The sequence below is a fragment of the Rhamphochromis longiceps genome, linkage group LG13 (genome assembly GCF_057381845.1).
Source record: "Rhamphochromis longiceps isolate RC_006_pf linkage group LG13, R_longiceps_female_GT1.1, whole genome shotgun sequence".
NCBI classification, from domain to species: domain Eukaryota; kingdom Metazoa; phylum Chordata; class Actinopteri; order Cichliformes; family Cichlidae; genus Rhamphochromis; species Rhamphochromis longiceps.
In genome coordinates this window covers 24,264,497-24,282,973 of record NC_140569.1, presented here as the reverse complement: position 1 = coordinate 24,282,973, position 18,477 = coordinate 24,264,497, and the positions used below count along the sequence as shown (strand labels likewise).

At 43.8% G+C, this 18,477-nt stretch overlaps 1 protein-coding gene across 2 annotated transcripts in view; it reads left to right on the top strand.

Moving 5' to 3' along the window:
• Nucleotides 1–18,477, top strand: part of lyst (lysosomal trafficking regulator) — a 60,097-nt gene that overhangs the window by 34,918 nt on the left and 6,702 nt on the right. The window contains exons 9-41 of one of the 2 annotated variants that reach the window (XM_085428604.1): nucleotides 628–839; nucleotides 960–1,026; nucleotides 1,540–1,649; nucleotides 2,415–2,784; nucleotides 2,875–3,031; nucleotides 3,144–3,317; nucleotides 3,409–3,560; nucleotides 4,248–4,438; nucleotides 5,146–5,391; nucleotides 6,029–6,202; nucleotides 7,063–7,212; nucleotides 8,118–8,255; nucleotides 8,336–8,534; nucleotides 8,625–8,753; nucleotides 9,549–10,173; nucleotides 10,611–10,791; nucleotides 11,528–11,697; nucleotides 11,838–12,068; nucleotides 12,257–12,423; nucleotides 13,193–13,345; nucleotides 13,456–13,617; nucleotides 13,970–14,161; nucleotides 14,259–14,470; nucleotides 14,589–14,798; nucleotides 15,075–15,251; nucleotides 15,462–15,538; nucleotides 15,642–15,830; nucleotides 16,024–16,169; nucleotides 16,262–16,358; nucleotides 16,448–16,509; nucleotides 16,676–16,731; nucleotides 16,843–16,995; nucleotides 18,082–18,326. In XM_085428604.1, coding sequence (XP_085284730.1) covers nucleotides 628–839; nucleotides 960–1,026; nucleotides 1,540–1,649; nucleotides 2,415–2,784; nucleotides 2,875–3,031; nucleotides 3,144–3,317; nucleotides 3,409–3,560; nucleotides 4,248–4,438; nucleotides 5,146–5,391; nucleotides 6,029–6,202; nucleotides 7,063–7,212; nucleotides 8,118–8,255; nucleotides 8,336–8,534; nucleotides 8,625–8,753; nucleotides 9,549–10,173; nucleotides 10,611–10,791; nucleotides 11,528–11,697; nucleotides 11,838–12,068; nucleotides 12,257–12,423; nucleotides 13,193–13,345; nucleotides 13,456–13,617; nucleotides 13,970–14,161; nucleotides 14,259–14,470; nucleotides 14,589–14,798; nucleotides 15,075–15,251; nucleotides 15,462–15,538; nucleotides 15,642–15,830; nucleotides 16,024–16,169; nucleotides 16,262–16,358; nucleotides 16,448–16,509; nucleotides 16,676–16,731; nucleotides 16,843–16,995; nucleotides 18,082–18,326 — 5,974 coding nt within the window. The remainder of the gene's footprint in view (nucleotides 1–627; nucleotides 840–959; nucleotides 1,027–1,539; nucleotides 1,650–2,414; nucleotides 2,785–2,874; nucleotides 3,032–3,143; nucleotides 3,318–3,408; nucleotides 3,561–4,247; nucleotides 4,439–5,145; nucleotides 5,392–6,028; nucleotides 6,203–7,062; nucleotides 7,213–8,117; nucleotides 8,256–8,335; nucleotides 8,535–8,624; nucleotides 8,754–9,548; nucleotides 10,174–10,610; nucleotides 10,792–11,527; nucleotides 11,698–11,837; nucleotides 12,069–12,256; nucleotides 12,424–13,192; nucleotides 13,346–13,455; nucleotides 13,618–13,969; nucleotides 14,162–14,258; nucleotides 14,471–14,588; nucleotides 14,799–15,074; nucleotides 15,252–15,461; nucleotides 15,539–15,641; nucleotides 15,831–16,023; nucleotides 16,170–16,261; nucleotides 16,359–16,447; nucleotides 16,510–16,675; nucleotides 16,732–16,842; nucleotides 16,996–18,081; nucleotides 18,327–18,477) is intronic. The other variant, XM_085428605.1, reaches the window with a different exon arrangement.

The window sequence follows — 18,477 nt, the reverse complement described above, 5'->3', positions numbered from 1 at the left end:
GCTGTTCTCGTTTTGTCCAAATTGGCTCCTGTAGCTGCTGCCTCCTCACATTTCCTGGTCTCTTAGCGGCGTTTACACTGCTCCAGATCCTTGTGTTTATTAGTTTGAGGTTAATTGAAAGGATAAAGACCATAAACATAGCGAAAAGTGACGTGAAATGCATACTGTAGACTTCCTGCAATTAAATTTAACCACAGACCAAACACAAGCATCAGTATAATGCACTATCAAGGCAGACGGGTATGACAGTTGGTACGTGGCTTTTAGTTTATATTTACTGCTAGCAATATGTGACTGGATGTGTGTGTGGTAGATTGTAACAAAGCGTGTAGCGGTGCACAGGAAGACAACCAAGCTTCTTTAATTAAAAGGAGTTTCTAGGAGCCGTGTGAGAGCCTGCTGGACTGCTTTCCTTGAAAACACGAGGCAGCTCTGCAGCTGAGCACAGAACTGAGGCAAATTCATTTTTATGCTCTACCTCCAAGAACCCAAGAGAGGGAATGCCTTTGAATCATGGTGCTGTTCAAGGAGCAGAGGGTGGCATATTGTGCCTGTGCTTTAGCAAGGCAGGCAGTGCGTGCCAATCTCTTGTTTGTGTCTCTGATCTTCTTCTGTTGGGTTTCTTAGGTTTGAAGGTGGAGCCAGCCGCATTGCATGAGTTTGTAGCAGTGGCAGACAGGCCCGGGCGAGGCGCGCTCCTGTTCCCAGAGATCTGTACGATGGAGTTGCAGCTACTTGCCTCTGGCTCCCCAGACCTGGAGGTTCTGAGTCATGTGTTTCACAGCCTGCTCAGTGCAGTACACGCCAATCACCACAATGCTGCTCTCCTCTATGACCAGGTCCCGCCAACCACAGTTTCCTCTTTGTGCTACACTTAACCACCTCCCGTATTTGTCTTACTTTACTACTCAGCTGTGGTCTGAAGAAAATGACTGACTGCTTTGTTCCTGTTTTCACAGGGAGGAGTCAAAACTATCCTGTCTGGCTTTCACAACATTCTCAGTCAAACAAACCACTCGTTCACAGGTTTGTTCTTCATCCTGCTTTATTTTTTTTCTGTCTTATCTGATCTAAACACATATTTTTCATGTGTGACGTCTCAGGAGGAGGGGAGCCCTCTCAGTTTGCTGTTTTCCTGAGATTTTTTCTGCTTCTGACATTTCAGCTGGGTCCCCTGGGCTCAGTGTCATGTTTTATCATAGGTACCTTTAGTAGTTCTTAGTCAGTCTTACCCGGTGGGCTTCTTTGGAACTTAAGTTGATCTTATTTAACATTATAATATCATGATGTCCAAAATCTAAAGGAAAAACAAGATAAGTGTTTGCTCTCTGTGGTGTTGGGGAGGATTTTTGTCCTTGGGATATTTTGTCAGCCAATTTCTAATGGCTAAAAGTTCAAATACAACATAGATTACATTCACAATTATTGAGAAAGCTTAAGAAAAATCATCTATTTTCTGTGGTAAGAAATTATTCTGATGCCTGCCAAAATGCGATGATAACTCTTTATGTAATCTGCTCTTCATTGGTCTACATTCAGATTGCCAGACTGTGCTTGTGGAGCTGCTGGTTGCCATGGTGAGCCAGAGGATCACAGCTGAGGAACTTGCTCTATTGAGTCGCCTCTTCCTGGAGAAGACCCCACCTACTGTAAATAGCCATCTCCTATCAGTCACTCAACAGTGTGCTGTTTGCTTGCACTCGTGATGCCTGACACTGATGTCTTCTTGTTCTCAGTGCCTGCATGCTTTTGCTTGTTTTAAAGCAGGAACAAGAATCTATTTTTAACACACCGTGCTGTCAGCCTCTCTTCTCACTTCTTGCCGCTTTAAAATGTATCAACACATAATGCTCCCTTAGGTAGCTTCATTCTGTATACAATTAACACCAAAGTGTGCAGAACAGATGTAATACTAGTACTTATTAACACACGTCTGCATTTAATTGGAATTCAGACGTCTATGAGAGCAGACAGGAAGGATTTATTTTTAACAACTTGCAAGGCAAGTTAATTTTGTCATCTGTGCGGATAACACACAACTCTTTGTGCTTAGCTGTATTCATCTGCATTCTTCATGGTTTGTTTGCTGGTTCTTTATCAATATTCTGCAGGTTTATTATGGATCACAGATAAATCAGTTACATTTCTTAGTGTATTAGCTTTTATGGGGGGGCTTGGTTTTGTTTTGTTTTTTTAAAGGGGACATATCTCTTTATTGGGTGTGTCAGGACACCCGCTGTGAAAATCGGCACGATCAAATATGTGGGGCTACCCATTGTGGCAACCCCTTGTGAATAAGAGAGCAGCTGAAAACAGCTTTAAGTTTAGGGTTACAAAAAAGCCCAGATTTAAGTGTTTTTGCATCAAATTTAAAACAGTTCCCCTAACTTCACATTTACTTTGTTACCTCCCAGGAGATTTTACTGAAGGGCATCTTACAAATTGTCGAAGCCAACATGAACATCGAACCTCTACACTTTCTGAGTTTTCCGATAATCCTTGGGGCTTCGACTCCGGGAGTGTTTTCCCCCAGCTCCAGACAGAACTGTGCCGCCGGAGGGAAAAGTGTTGGTTTGCCCTGGAAGAGCAAGCTGTCTCCAGGCCGTAGGGAGGGAGAAGCTGAGTACCAACCGAGCCACCTGCGCACCTCTCCCTGGCACATCGCCCCTCTCCACCTGCCCTTAGTTGGACAGAACTGCTGGCCCCATATGGCCAGCGGCTTCAGTACCTCTATATGGCTGAGGGTGGCCGAGCAGGGAGCGAAGGACGGGGACAAAAACAGGGGTGAGGCAGAACTCCTTTACTAAGAATCCTTTGTGCATGATGCCCATGAACACGAATCGTTTTTGACATTCTCTGATTATTGTTTTCCAGAAGAAAGTAACCCTCCTGCAGCTGAGTTGCACCATGCGTCATCTCAGGCAGGGACAAGATTGCTAGAGGAAGGACTCATTCATATTCTATCCATGGGCTCCAAGGCACTGATGCTTCAAGTGTGGGCAGACTTCTCTACAGGCTCTCTCACTTTTAGGTGAGCTCCAAGGAGTGCAGTCTCAAAGTAGTGTCAAAAGAATGAAGTGCTGTTTTTTAAGTATTCAGATTTTCTTGGACTTTAAGTATTCTAATATATTTCTTTTCCTCAGGATTTGTATAGACCCCAACGATGAGATAAAAGCAGGCCTGTTGGCACAAGCAGACTCAGCTGAGGGCCTGTTCAGTGGGGGCCAGTGGCAACACCTTGCCCTCACTTACAGCCAGCAGCCGGAGGGAAAGAAGAACGTCCACGGCCGCGTGGTCGTCTGGGTGTCTGGCATCTGGTGAGGAAAACTGACCGAAATGTAAGCTGTCGTTTGGCTCGCATGGTTTGATAAATAATTAAAATTCAGTCCAAACTGCCATTTTCTGTAGGAAGTGTGAAGTTTCTTTGGATTACACCCTACCCAGAAAGTCCAGTTTATCATCTGACAGCAACAAAACCTTCTGCATGTTGGGCCACTGTGTGCCATCCTCAGAGGAGATGGGAACACGCTGGAACATGGGCACTGTGCTACTCTTCAACGGTAGGGCTCCTGTTAAACTGAACTGAAGATAGTGTCTGTAATATCATACTTAGACATGCGCACTGCAGTCCGTTTTAATTGTTTAACTGCCCTCAGTGCTGCTCTCTGGTGGCACATTGATTATCACCTTCACTTTTACAAAGCAGTAGAAACTGTAGAAATGCTTTGTGATGCATTTGTATTTTAAAAGCGTATGCAGCTGTAGAAGGCTGCGCGTGGTGTGATGTGTGGCGTGCTGTGGATTCTCAGCATTCTCTCGGGAGGCTTACTGAATACTTCTCTGGTTACCTCTAATTGGCTGTGAAAGCCTTGCATCTAGGCGCTCTCGACCTATGAGCCCAACTGATGTGTTTAGACAAGCTTGGCCTCTCCGCTGTGGTTGGAATTCATTGTGTGTAGCAGGTTCTTCTTTGAAAAGCAGGACTGAAAGTATCAAGAAAAAAAAGTTGACCAGGACACCTCGGGAGTCTTGCATTGCATCAGCTCATGTGTTATTAATTTGCAGCGTATTAGTGGAATCATATAAATCATTAACTCTTTGAGTTCATTCAGGCTTTAGTTTGGATTTCTCACAAATCAATTTTACAGCTTCTGGATTGCACAAACACACAAAGATATTCCTTAAGAGAGAGGATATTCCCTTTTCCTAAGTCAAATAATAATAGATGTTTGCATGCCTCTTCTCAGGGTCTAGAATAGGATCTGAGGAGGCCTTCTACCTGTACACGAGTGGACCAGATCTCACCTCGATCATGCCCTGCAAGTATGGCAAACCCAGTGTAACATTCTCCAAGTTTGTCACCCAGGAAGGTCTGAAGTGTGAGCACGTGAGAGAGATTTTAATGAAGAGCAAGGATGTAGACACAACAACTTTGGTCGTAAGTCTCTTTTTTTTTTCTCTTCTTTTTTTTTTTTTTAAACACGAGGCATTAAAACATCAGCCGTGTCACAAAAAGTGTAATTATGAAATGAAGCCAGAAAAAAAAATGTTGCCGTGTTTGTTCATCTCTCACTCAATTCCTGCAATGCCCGCCGCCGACCCCTCTACTTATGCAGGGTGATTCAAGTGCTCTGTTAGCGTGGCAAATCCCCCCTATGTCTCATTTATTGTTTCATTTCACGGTGTATGAGTTATGTGCTGTTCCAATTAGCTGTCATTAATGATACTGCATGGTAGGAAGTAATTTGTCCCAAATGGGGAAAAACAACTATTATAGTTAAGCTGCAGTTATTTTAGTCAGACTGAAAATAGTTTTTCTCCCATTAAGTGGGAATTGCTTTGTTGATAATAGCTCATTTTTAGCTAATAGCTAAAAAAAGAAAAGCCAAGATGATAAGAATAAATGTTTGGCCATTTTTTTGTAACTTACTGTTAAATCTAACAACCCTTGCCCTGGTGTACATTTGTACCCTATTTGAGGACATTTTGGCTCCTTATTTATTTATTTTTAAAATTACTTTATATCTAATATCCTAAATCAAGTATCAACAAATTTCCCACGTGTGGGACTAATAAAGGTTATCTTATCTTAAGATATTACTTTTTTCCCAAAAAAGATAATTGTGTGCGTTGGTTTCTGCACAGGAGAGCCTGGCGGTCGTGTACGCCCCCAGCAGTCCGAGAGTCTACACAATTTATGAGCCTGTAATCAGACTGAAAGGTCAAGCAAAGACTGTGGTTACCCAGCGGCCCTTCAGCTCCAAAGAGGTGCAAAGTGTTTCCCTGGAGTCCAGTGCTCTCAGAGCTCTGCTCCCCACCGAAACCCACGGCCTGCAGAGTGTCCTGCACAAGATCGGAGGAACTGGAACTTTTGTCTTCCTCTTTGCACAGGTGGGATGATTTAACCCTTTCTCACCCAAGTGTCATACTGGCTGCCTGGACTTATTTTGTAATTTTGGCTTTAAAATTGCTACATAATTCTCAGCTTTCAAGAACTATTTGAATTTTCTCTCTAGCCCAAAATAGTTGAGGAGTTACAGTAATGTGAGGCACATATGGTAAAATCTAGAACCTGATTTTTCTGTCTGTGTGCACACAGCAGTATCTCGTGAATGCTTTGTGCTACCGTTATACACCAAATATCTCCATAAAGCTCATCTTCTCTTCTTTCCGAAACCAGTTGGGGTTTCTTTCTGACACAAACTGTAACAGAGTTATGATTATTTAAAGAGACCCAAAATAAGTAAAGGGTTAAATGTGAAGGGCAAAGCCTATATATAATATGTATGCAATTTGATTGCAGTATGTAGGAGAAAGAAGGCTCTTGAATGACTTTGGAGAATTTTTGTATTTGATTAATTATATTCCAGGCCAACTGATGAGGTGCCCATTAGTTCAGTTTCATTCATAAAGAAAGCATTTGACATTATTTTGTGCTTCTGTGAGATCTCAGTGGCCACAGCAGGCCCTCATGTTCACTCTGTTTTGTTTTTCCCCCCTTCGCCTCCTCTGGCACCGTTGTGTCCAGACAGTGGAGCTCAGTGACTGTGAGAAGACCCAGGCTCTGGCCCTGCAAGTGCTGCTGTCGCTGTCCAAATTTAACCAACACCGCATCCACGAAATGGACTGTTACCATGGTTACTCCATGATCCATCAGGTCCTCATCAAGCCCAAATGCATCGTAGGATATCACATGTTGAAAGTGAGTCACACCTTGAACTCTTGTCTTCTGTCCCTGCAGCCTCAGCTGATCTGCACAGTAAAATATATCCTCTATTTATTTGATTTTTGGGGGGCCATGAATCTGATCTGGCCCGACACACTGGTTCCTCTCTGAGCCGGTGTTGGTGACCCTGCTGTTACTTGACCCTCTGGCTGTGTCTGTAATTGAGCTGTGTAATGGCTCTGGCTGAAATGCATTGTGTCTGACTTGATGAAACACTGAGCTCCTGCAGAGTAACACAGCAACTCTGATTGCATTTGTCACTTTAGGCTTTCTCATCCTGTATTGTATAGCATAGAACTGCACTGATTAGTGGCATTAAATTCCCATGATCATTCCTATATAAAAGGAACACGCTGTGCTACAGTTGTTGATAGTTTCCATTTGTACCTTTCACTTCATGCTGTAAAAGAAATCTAATTCTGGTACCTTTCTTAAACTGGGGTAGTTACATTGTTAACCTGCATCTTAATGTTTTAACTGAGTGCAAGGCTGCAAGCTTCTGTCTTCAAGTAACAAAATGTACCAGAGACATAAAGGACTGCAAGATTTATGACCACTGCAGTGAATCTGGTCACAAATGATACTCTTTGATCGATACAGACAGGGCTGCTCGTGGAGTAAATGGAATTAGTTTTGACTGAGTTGACTGAGTGATAAGCACTCCAAATATTTCATGGAGAATGTATTGATTTTCTTCCTGCTTGAGATTCAGAACTAGAGATTATCAATATGTTGAGGTGTGTTTCTGATGAGAGTGAACGGCGCCCTGTGAGTTATTATCACAGAAACTCTACAGAAGTCGTTGCGTTTCTGACGGCCACGATTTTTCTTCCTAGACTTTACTCGATGGGTGTTGCAGTGGACCCATCCTCATCCTCGGAGAAGACGGTCAGTTCCATTTGGACGCGGAGTCTGTGGCCGTGGTTCAGGATTTAAGGCTTCTCTCAGACATTCTGTTGGATTGGAAGATCTGGGCCAAGGCGGAGGTAAAGACTGCATTACAATTAAATGTAACTATGGCACACCGTCTAATTCAATTACATCGTTTTGGTCAGGTCCATCACGTCCAAAAGCAACATCCATGTATTTGCACACATATATTTTCTTAAGAACAGTTTTTATCATTTATCATTTACATCAAAAAGAAACTGTAACATTACATCAAGTTAAAGTCCATCGCCCTTCGTGCGAGGATATCTGTAATGTAAACATCCAGAAAGCCTCTCTCCTCCTTAATAACAACTCATCATCTCCACTCTCCTCGGTGGAAATAAGTAGAGCATAAATAAATAATGTATGATGTTTTTGAAGGACACTGTGTCTAACAAAGGCAGACAAAACATGAAAAACTAAGCAGGTGAAGATGAGCAATCACACATTCATTACTGTGAGGATACTTCAAATGAGCTGCATTTCTAATGCAGTTTGTTCAAGATCTAATCATTCATTTTCTCATCACACCTGAAGGTACAGTTGTAAAGAAAAGAAGGAAAGTTGTCTTTTTTTCTGAATGACTTTTGTGAATCTCAGCGTTTCTGGTTTTTTCAGGGTCTGTTCATTTATTTATTTATTTATTGTTATTGATATCCTCTCCTGAACAGACAGAAAGCTTAAAACATTATCAGCTAAATGATGAGCTTCTTAGAAATTCATACATTAACTCTAGTGGCCATAGTCACTGATTTTAGTTCTCCCACAAAATCCCCGCGGCCTCTGAAGCGCTTTAAGGTTTTATCTTCTGGTGAATCAAATGTTTTCGGAGAAAGCATCAGTTAGTGGTTATTCCTGCAGTTTTTGTGCTGCAGACGACATTTTTTAAAATCAAAGAGTCCGTGAGGATTCTTTCCAGAACTGTTTTACTGTCTCAGCCGTCATTTACTGTTTGTGTCAGTGCGGAGTGTGGGAGACGCTGCTCGCTGCCTTAGAGATCCTCATCAGGGTTCACCACCCTCATCAGGTCTTTAACATCCGTCAGTTCCTCAAGGCTGAAGTAGTGCATCGCTTCCTGCTCACCTGTCAGGTATTACAGGTAGGTCGCTGCCACAGAGCTGCTTCACATTCCCTTCCCTCTTCCTTCCTTTTTATTTTAAATATCGTGTTTGTTTTAAGGAACATCGGGATGAGCATCTCACGGCGATCCCACAGGAGGTGTCTTTGTCATTCATCAAAATCATCCAGGAAGTACTCGGGTCTCCTCCTGACATGGATCTGCTAAAACTGATCTATAACTTCCTGATGGCAGTGCACCCACCTACCAACACCTACGTCTGCCACACTCCATCCACCTTCTACTTCTCACTGCATATAGGTGAGGAAGCGGTTACAGCTGAGCGCACCGGCTCCATATCAAAGATCCATTAAGCTAATGTGCCATGTTCCTTTGATGTTTCTCTGTCAGATGGGAAGCTGTACCAGGAGAAGGTGCAGTCCATTATGTACCTAAGACACTCCAACAGCGGAGGAAAGTCTGCCAGCAGCTCTGTGGTGTCGCTCTCCCCGACTGCTTTTGCCGATGCTCCTCATGACGGTACAGCTGCTCCAACTAAACACCAACCTTAATGCACTCCCAGTACCCTAACACAGCAGATAATTAAATACAGACCTCAGGTTGTTGCTTTGAATGATATTATAAATCGAAAGCTCAGCAGTGCTTTTATGAGAGTATGTGCCTCTAACAAAGGAAATTTGTTTAACATGTTTAGTGCTGTATCAGCCTGATTACGTTGGGTTTTTCCCCCTCACTCTGTGATGAATTGGTCTCAAAAGTTTTATTTTAAGAACTTAATGTAAACATCATTACTTGTGGGAAAAAGCTGATGCATGAGCATTAGGTCATTATAACTCTCCCTCCCATCCTCCTCTGCTTTTAGCTTTTAAAAAGACTTGAAATAACCTCAGCTTGATGTAAGTCTATTAGAGCCTCTCTTTGTAATACTTTGTGATATAAATTCAACATATCTAATTACTCTATCGTTTTACCTCTTTTGACTGAGCATTTATTATTCCTGGTTTTACTTTAAGAGCCCCATTTTGCAATCACGGTGTTTCTTTTTGATTTATATTTTATTTTAGTTAAACTTTAGCAAGCACATGAGTAATTCCTACAATACTTTGTGATCAACTCAGCTATAAGGGGATAGATTTAATTTCCTAGTCCTGTTTAAACAAGGACGCATTATGTTGTTCGCCGCAGCCCGCTGGTCTCTGAGTATTTGTATTTGCACTTTAAGTGTTGTATACTATGCGTGCATACAAATAAGGTGCTCTGCAGCCTTTAATTGAAGCATTTGCAAATACTCAATGAGTCTCTTGTGTTTTCCAGGCCATCTCCATGCTTCTTCCCTTGATCATGGAGGTGATGATCAGTCATTACGTGCCCCTAGTCTGGGGCCGTCTCCGTACTCTTCGCCTCTGCTGACGCCTCGGCTCGGACGCAGTAGCTCAAACGAGGCAGCCGAAGGTGACGGGGCGTCCCTCGCCACTCATCAGGCTCTCGGAAGCACAGAGACGCTCAAAAAGGGCGGAGGTGATGAGCAGCTCCTCAGCAGCTGTGAGTCTGCCAAGACGATATGTGAGGACAAAGACGCGGGCGAGGGAGCAACCCCGCGCACACCATCCATCAGTGTGGAGGAGGAGCGGGATGAGGCAGCAGAGGTCGACAGCCTGGCAGACGGGAGCGTTGGGGTGGCAGAGTCCGAGGACAGGTTCGAGTGGGTCATGGACGAGGCGCCACGCCGACCTGACAGCCTGAAAGGCATCCCATCCTTCCAGAGGAGCCACAGCAATCTTGCTAGTCTGGGTCTGGCCTTCCCAGCTACAAATGGCTCGCTGACAATCAGCCGGTGGCCCACAGCTGCTGACCGGAGCTCCATACCTGAAGACTGGGAAAGTTACACCTACTCTCCTGGCTATGAGAGGGCTCACAGCAAGACTGAGTCCAATGACAGGTATGTAGTTCTCTTTAACATGGCAGCTTGATATACTGTGAATGAATAAATAAATAAAAAAACACTCGGGATGTTTTAAGCGCTCATTATCATAAGTAATTATGTTTATGCAGCCCATAACAAACTGTGGCCAAGCTGCAGTGAGCAACAGTTTATCTAAATCCACGTGCACGTGGGTTTAGCTCTGAATGTATCACCAGAAACGTCTCGCATCTGATAATGACCAGAGTTGGGATTTGCATAATCTTCATAAAGCATGTGCTCAGAGTAATAATCCCCAGCCAACTATGACAACGATTTGTACTTCCGTGATAGATTCAGCTTATTCCTCCTTGTTATATTAAATTCAACACTCTGTCTGTACTTGACTTTCTTAGTGTTATTTGGTTGGTGTAGCCGTTCATGTGCAGTAACATTCGTCTTGGTGTGTTTCTTAGGTCCAGCACAGAGGATTGCCTGGTGCTGATCTGCTGTGGGCTCTATGATCTTCTGAGGGGCATCTTGCTGCTGTTGCCTGACCTCATGCTTGAGGAGGTGATGGACAAACTCATCCAGACAGAGGCCCTCATCGTCCTGGTCAATCACTCATCACCGCTCATCCAGCAAGGAGTCATGAAGGTTGGTTTCTCCTTAGAGAGTCTGATGTACTGTAAAGCAGAGGGGGGTCTGATTCTGCACCAGGAGTTCATTTTCATCCCAGTATCTTCTGCAAAATACTGTTACGGGCTGTAGGATGTGTGAGCTCATTGCCATTCCAACAAGCTGTAGTTACACATTAGTTTTGTATTTTATGCTTTGCAGCAAGCACTTTTCCCCCCGAGATACCTCACACTGAGCTTTTAGAAAGCTGGGAACAGCTTGGACAGGCTGAACACTACTTTTTTCCTTAATGCTTACAAATCCCATCAAAACTCCAAATCACAAATGTGTCACTGAATAGCCTTTTGTTTTACTTTTGTGTATTTTTAAGAATTTTATAAACTAGGTGGTTATTGCAGCTAAAAGGTTTGCACACTGAAACTTCACTACACATTTTCTTTTGTTAATCATAAATTACTTGTAAATAGTGGCTCTTTGGGAAAAACCTTGCATTCAGCCCACTATATTTTCCAACAATTAATCCAAATTTTTTTGTGCATATCCCTCCTAAATGCCAACACACATGTGGTTCCTGTGGAGCATAGGGGCAGTGCTACAACCCAATTGTCAGAGGTGAAAGGGTGCAACAGCTGTTAATAAAACAAACAGGAGGATTGTCGTAATACCACGGATGCCTCTATGAGGCTGAGGGATAACACTGGCGCTGTACTCCTCTGTACTGACAGGCGTAATTTATTCTGCTTCTCCCACCCAGCTGCTGGACGCCTATTTCACCAGAGCTCTTAAGGAGCAAAAGGAGAAGTTTCTGAAGAATCACGGTTTCTCACTGCTGGCCAACCAACTATACATCCACCAAGGCAGCCAGGGGCTCCTTGAATGCTTCTTGGAGATGCTGTTTGGACGGCCGGTGGGCCTGGAGGAAGAGTGAGTACATAACATCCACTGCACCACAGGCGCATGATTGCACATTAATATGTATAGAATTGTCTGCCGTATGAATAATGTTGGATGCAAACATATTCTTCATGTTGTGCCACATTGTTCTTTCTCGTGTTTCTCTTTAGTCTGGACCTGGAGGAAATGGAAAATCTCTCACCCTTCAGAAAGCGCTGTATCATCCCAGTGTTGGGTCTTATTGAGAACTCTCTGTATGAGAACTCTTTGGTGCACAACATCCTGTGTATGCTCCTGCAGCTCATCAATGCCTGCCCCAAGCTGGCAGACATCCTGCTAGACCACGGACTGCTCTACGTGCTCTTTAACACCCTGTCTACCCTCAATGGCATGGAGAACGGGTACGACTGCCAGAACAGGGAATGATTCATTCAGACATCTCCACGGGTTCATAGCACGTTTGTGTTGAACCTTTGAGCCAAGAATTAAATCATTAATCCTCTTATTGTTGGTTGATCTGGCACATGTGAGTGGTAGACTGACTTCCTGAGCTTCATATTTTCTTGTTTTCCTTGTCCTCCCTCTGTAGTATTCCCCTGAATGACTACAAACTCCTGGTGTGTGACATCCAGCAGATGCTTGTAGCTGTGACTATTCACTCCTGCAGCTCCTCTGGGTCCCAGTACTTCCGCATCATCGAAGACCTCATTACCTTACTGGGTTTCATGCAGACCAGCAAGATGCGTCGCACACAAGGTGAGAACCGTATTTCGATACACATGCAAAACACATCAGTCTTGTCACCTCCCATGCTCTGCAATCGTGGATGATATTAAGCTGTCAAGCTTGGCTACAGAAACAAATAGGGCTGTCACTTTATTATCTCCATCTGCAGAGTGGAAACTCATTTGAGAAATATCTCCCATTTTCATCTTCCCACCAAATGGTTTTCTCTCATTTTTCCCTTTTATTTGCTCTCTGAAAAATATCTCTCCCTCCTCTTCCCCATTAGCACTTATTTCCTCGCTATATTTATGATCTGATATTATCATTCTGTGATCACAGAAGCATTAGAATGGCATTATGAGTGTGTATCTTTTTATTTTTGGTTGTTTTTCATTTCAGATATTATATTCAAATGTTCAGATGTATTATTAACATTATGGGGCTCTGTGCAAAAAAACATTTTGTATTGTTGTTCTCAACTTCTCATAATTATTCTAAGTCTTAATTGTACAGCACTTTGCAGTTTGCTTATTTCAACTTAATGACTGTGTCCTTGTTAGTGAGGCGTGTGTGTTCATCACTAGTGTAATCAACACCATTAAATGCCGCATGAGGCTACCTGTGCTGCTCTGTCTGCAAGTCCTGTTGCCATTAATTTTAGTGTTGTCAGTATCAAAGAGCAGTAATTAATTGTAAAATTGACTAACCTGTCAGTTGACTGTAGCATGAAGAGCGTGACCTTGAGTCACTCATCAGAAGCAGGTTGGCTCTAACATGACACAAATCTTTCTTTTCCCAGAGATGGCTGTGGCTTTGCAGTTCCGTGTCCTTCAGTCGGCGATTGAGTTTATAAAAACGACCGCCAACCAGGAACCTCAGAAACTGAGCACTTCTGTTAACGCTCCAAGCTCTCCGCATCACGCCATCTATCAGAAACGCAAGAGCATCGCCGGTGAGTGTCTCAAACTGGCTCTGGCACTGTAGAAAGCTGCAGTCTGCTTCTGTGCTGCTGGAGGTAGAAATGTGTCTGTTTATTGATCGTCTCTTCATCCCGATCTGAAGGTTCCATTGCCATCAAAGACTCCATTATCCCCCGCATCCCCAGGCAGCACTACTGCTCCTATGGCCAGATCCCCTTGTCCCCTCCATTCAGCTTCCTGTCCCAGGACTCCCCCCTCCCTTCCCCCACTGGAGCTCCATCGTACATGCTCCACTGTGACGCAGGTAGCTGGGACTGCGGTCCACAGCGGAAAACATCCTCCCTGTCAAGGGGCATGTTTCCCTCTCATGCAGTGAACTCACCCTGTCCCCAGGACCTCACCTTGGGGGTTAATTTGCCCAGTACCCCAGTGTGTTACTGGTGCCTTCTCTGTGTGCATGTGAGTGTGTGAGAGATCAAATGCTTAACTTCGTCAGTGTTAAGCATTCCAGCACAGATGACTATTTGATTAGTGAATCCTAATAATTTTCTCTTTACCAAAAACACGTGTGCTTATCCTTTCTGAAAACTGGCTAATTATCCCAGACTACCAATTTTATAACCACATTCGAGCACTTATCAAGATTGTTCTTGTAGGTCGGCGCCGGTTCTCTCTGGCCCAGACTGACTCTCTGCTGATGCGAATGCGCTCTGTAGCCAGTGACGAGCTCAACCAAATGATGCAGAGGAGGATGAGCCAGGAAAACCCCATCCGTGCCAGTGAGACCGAGTTTGTCCAGCGGCTGCAGAGGCTTGTGGTTCTTGCCGTCAACAGACTCATTTACCACGGTACACAGCCTGGTGTTTCTTTGAATGATCTGGTCTAAACCCTTTATGAACACTGCACGCTAATCCTGCTTCTGTTTTTTTGTTTTCCTTATTTTAGATGTGAGTCAAGATTTATTTGATCTGCTGAATATCCCAGAGTGCACAGACCAACAGCTTTTCACACCAGATCCAGCTGATCAACCGCACGAAGATGGTGGCTCCGCTTCTGTCCCGCACTCTCCAACTCCCTTCACTCTACCTCCTGCGAGCAAGAAGAGCTTCCAGAAGGACATCCTCCAGCTCATGATGGACGGGATCAAAGTCAGCCTGGTACGACAGCAGTCCAGTTGAAGCTTTTTCATGCTTTAGAAGCTCTTATTTGTAAACCTCTACTCTGAGCGTTGTAGCGTTTGATGGCTAACCTAGTGTTGCTACTGTGTATCCGTAGGGGAGCACAGGTCGTGGCGGAGCCCCGCATCAGCAGTGGCGAAGGATCCTGTGGTCCTGTCGGGACACTTTTCGGGTCCAAATTGGCCGTTTGCTGGTGCACACACTCAGCCCTGCACTTCCTCTATCAGACAGGAAGGAGGCACTTCAGTTTGTGTTTGATCCCAAACATTTGGATATCCTCAAGGAGAGTCTCAGCCCTGGACTAGAGGTGAATGTGATTTGTCATGTTAACTCCCATGAATTAGACCCTAAAGTGAGATATTTCTGTTCATTTTAATCTATATAATGAGAGAAATTGCGGATTAGGTACAGAAAAAAACTCTTTAGCTTTAAAAGTTCAAAAATTGGTGTCTTTCCCTGTTCATCCCCCTGCCAGACTTTACTGAAAGCTAGATGAAGCTCGGCTCCAATAGCCAGTGTCTGTGACTTACTTCAGACACAAATAAACTAAAGTCTGCACTTTCTTTTCTCTCGCCGCTCTCAGCACGGACCAAAGTTGTCGCTGTACCTGTACGAGATGCTGCACGATCACAAGGATAACCTCACCAAAGAAGAGCAGAGCGCCGTGGGTATATTCATGACCTCTCTCAAGCTTTGCGGTCATCGCTGCATCCCACCCAATGCTCCACACAAACAAGACTTGCTCAAGGCCATAAAAGAGGTACGTCCTACACGGTCATTGTCAAAGAGTCATTGTTAAAGGAAAGGGCACCAGCTTCCAGGCTGCTTTAGTCTGACCTAATTCACCTGTTCCCTTCAGCTGTATGAAATATATTAACTTTAGTGCAAGCAAAAGTCTGTCTTTGATAACCTGACAGGCTGTGCTTAGCATTTTTCTTATTATTCAGATAAATTTGTTTACCTGCAACAGGAAAAATTCAAGTATGAAGCAGAAGAGAAAACAAGTAAAGTGGCATGGGAAAAGAAAATGGCAAATGCTCAGAGGAAGTGAGTATAATTCTTTTCTTTCTTTTTTCTATTGTTAACAGACAGAATCATATGTTAGTTTGTTTTATTTCGTTCGCTCACTCTTTTTATTTTTCCTCTGCAGTCTTATCCAGAGGCTGGATGGAAAGTCAAAGGATATATCCAAGATTGCAGCCGATATCACTCAGACTGTGTCCCTCCGGCAAGGCATGGAGAGAAAGAAAGTCATCCAGCACATCAGGGGCCTCTACAAGACCGACCTGAGTGCCAGCCGCCACTGGCAGGAGCTGGTGCAGCAGCTCACACACGACCGGTAGGAGTTGTTCATGATCTACATTACTGCTCATGTCATCCTCGCTGTGGCTGCTTGTTTGTTGGTTTTGGTTAAAGTGCGAATAAAACAAATCAAATACTTCCCTTTCAGACCTGCAAAGCTTTCTTTTGTACTGATGTAAGGTTTTGAGTGTGCTTTTTTAGTTTCTTTTTCTTTATTTTTTTTCCTCCAGTGCGGTTTGGTATGATCCCACATCCTACCCAACTTCCTGGCAGCTGGACCCCACCGAAGGGCCGAACCGTGAGCGACGGCGGCTACAGAGATGCTACCTCACCATCCCAAACAAATACCTGCTCAAAGACAGACGCAAGCCTGAAGGTGGGAGGAAAAAATGCTCTTTGGCTAAATTTTGTGTCGCACTGGTGTCTCCCAAATCTCATATTTCTTTTTTTTTTTTTTTTTTTTAATAGAAACTGTGAAGCCACCGCTGTCCTTCCTGTTTGAGGATAAGACTCACTCCTCCTTCTCCTCCACTGTTAAAGACAAAGCCACCAGTGAATCCATCAGGTATAACATCCTGCTTCTTTCTTCCTGTAACCCTTTAAGTGAACATGTCATGTCAGGTTGTAAGAAAAACGTCATTCTTTTGTCCTTAGGTTCACCAGACGTTGCATCAGCGTTGCCCCTTCCAGAGAAACAGCAGGGGAGCTTCTTCTGGGTAAGACACCGGCCACTGTTTACACAGAGCTCCATAATCTGCTCTCTCTGAGGCACCGCGGAGTATTGCTCCTCCATCACACACAAGCATTTGCTATTTATTCAGTAAAGGAAGCGTTTGTTTGTCTTGCGTTCAAATCTCACTCTCACCCTGTGCTGTCTCACAGGAAAGTGTGGGATGTACTTTGTGGAGGACAACGCTGCTGACGCTCATGACAACCAGGTAAAGCCAGAGCACCGTTCAGGCGTGTTCCCTGCCAGAGGAATGACAATAATTTCTGCAATAATTTCCGCCTGGCTACTCAACACCGAACATGTTTGTGTGTCTGAGCAGAGCCTGCACGGGGAGACCGAGGCACCTTCTTTCTCCTGGACGTACGAGGAGATCAAGGAGGTGCACAAGCGATGGTGGCAGCTAAGAGACAACGCTGTGGAGATATTCCTCACCAACGGCAGGACGCTGCTGTTGGCCTTTGACAACTCCAAGGTGAGTGGAGTCAGAGGGGCTTTTAAATAAAAGACACCAGATCGTTTGTGGAAGGTTTGGTTAATGCTCATGATTAATAAACAGTAGATCTTGTAAGTTGTTTACTTTAGCTGTTCAACATAACTATTGCAGAGCGCTGACTGGACTAGACTACCCAGCAGATTACAGGAGGAAATATTCCAGTCTGTGTTTTATCTGAGTATAAAATGTAACCGCACAGGATGGACTGTGATTAAAAATGATAAAACAAAGAAGCATAGTGATGGTCAAAGAGAAAGATTGGACAAAATCACAGTTTCAGAAGAAGAAAAAATAAATGCTGTGGGAGTTAATTGTTGAATTGCCTTTTTGGTATTCTGCTCTTGAAACCTCTGGCTCTGTAGTGCTCCGTGCGAGAAATCGATCTTGACAATAAGCCATGATAATAAGATTCAGTAGCATCGCACTCTGCTGTGAAAATATATCGTTATTTTGCAGTGGCTTAAAGTGATACACTGAGAGAAAGTTACAATATGGTCAGACAGATGGCTTATTGCTCATGCTTTTAATTCAGAAAAATCAAAGGGCGTGCCGACCTACTGAGCACACGAAAGCCAAACAGATAATGTTTGCAGACTTCTGAAAACCTTTCTGTCAATAAGGCAGGAAGAAAAGTTTTCCATTTCTCCTTTGTATTTATTTCAAGTTCAGAAGGATATGGAATTTTTAAAGTGTAAATGTTTGCATGCTTGACCTAATGTGATGTCAGTGGATCGGGATTATAGTCGGGAGATCATCGTAATTCAACATCATTACGATAATATAAGCCTCACAGAGCTACTAATGGTTTGAAGCTTTTTAATTGTAAAGATCGTTATGTTCTATCATAGTTGTTGCAGAATCTGAGGCTCGGTTTGCTGGAGAAGCTTTAGAATGAATGAAACTAAAACTAAAGAGTAATTTAATTGTTTTATGTGGATTAGCCATTAAATATTTTTAAATTAAAGTTCATCTTTCATGTTACATTTGCAAGTTAGCACCATGTTTCAGTCAAGTCTCTAAACTACCTCTGGAAATGATCTCGTGGTGTCTCTGCTCTGGCCTCAGTTCCGAGATGACGTCTACCACAACATACTGACCTCTGATCTTCCCAACCTGCTGGAGCACGGAAACATCACGGCGCTCACGCAGCTTTGGGGCTCGGGTCAGATCTCCAACTTTGAGTACCTCACGCATCTCAACAAGCACGCCGGCCGCTCCTTCAACGACCTCATGCAGTACCCGGTGTTCCCCTTTATCCTGCGAGATTACACCAACGAGACTCTCGACCTGCAGGACCCAAACATCTACAGGTCCGTGCTGGATGACGAATCTTTTCCCGAGTTGACATTGACACAAAAGCTAATTTAAAGCCTCCCGTTTAAAGCTTTTCTATTAAAGTATTATGAATCCAGGCAAACATTGAACTGTTGTTATATTTTTTGAGAAAAAGTGAAAGGGAAC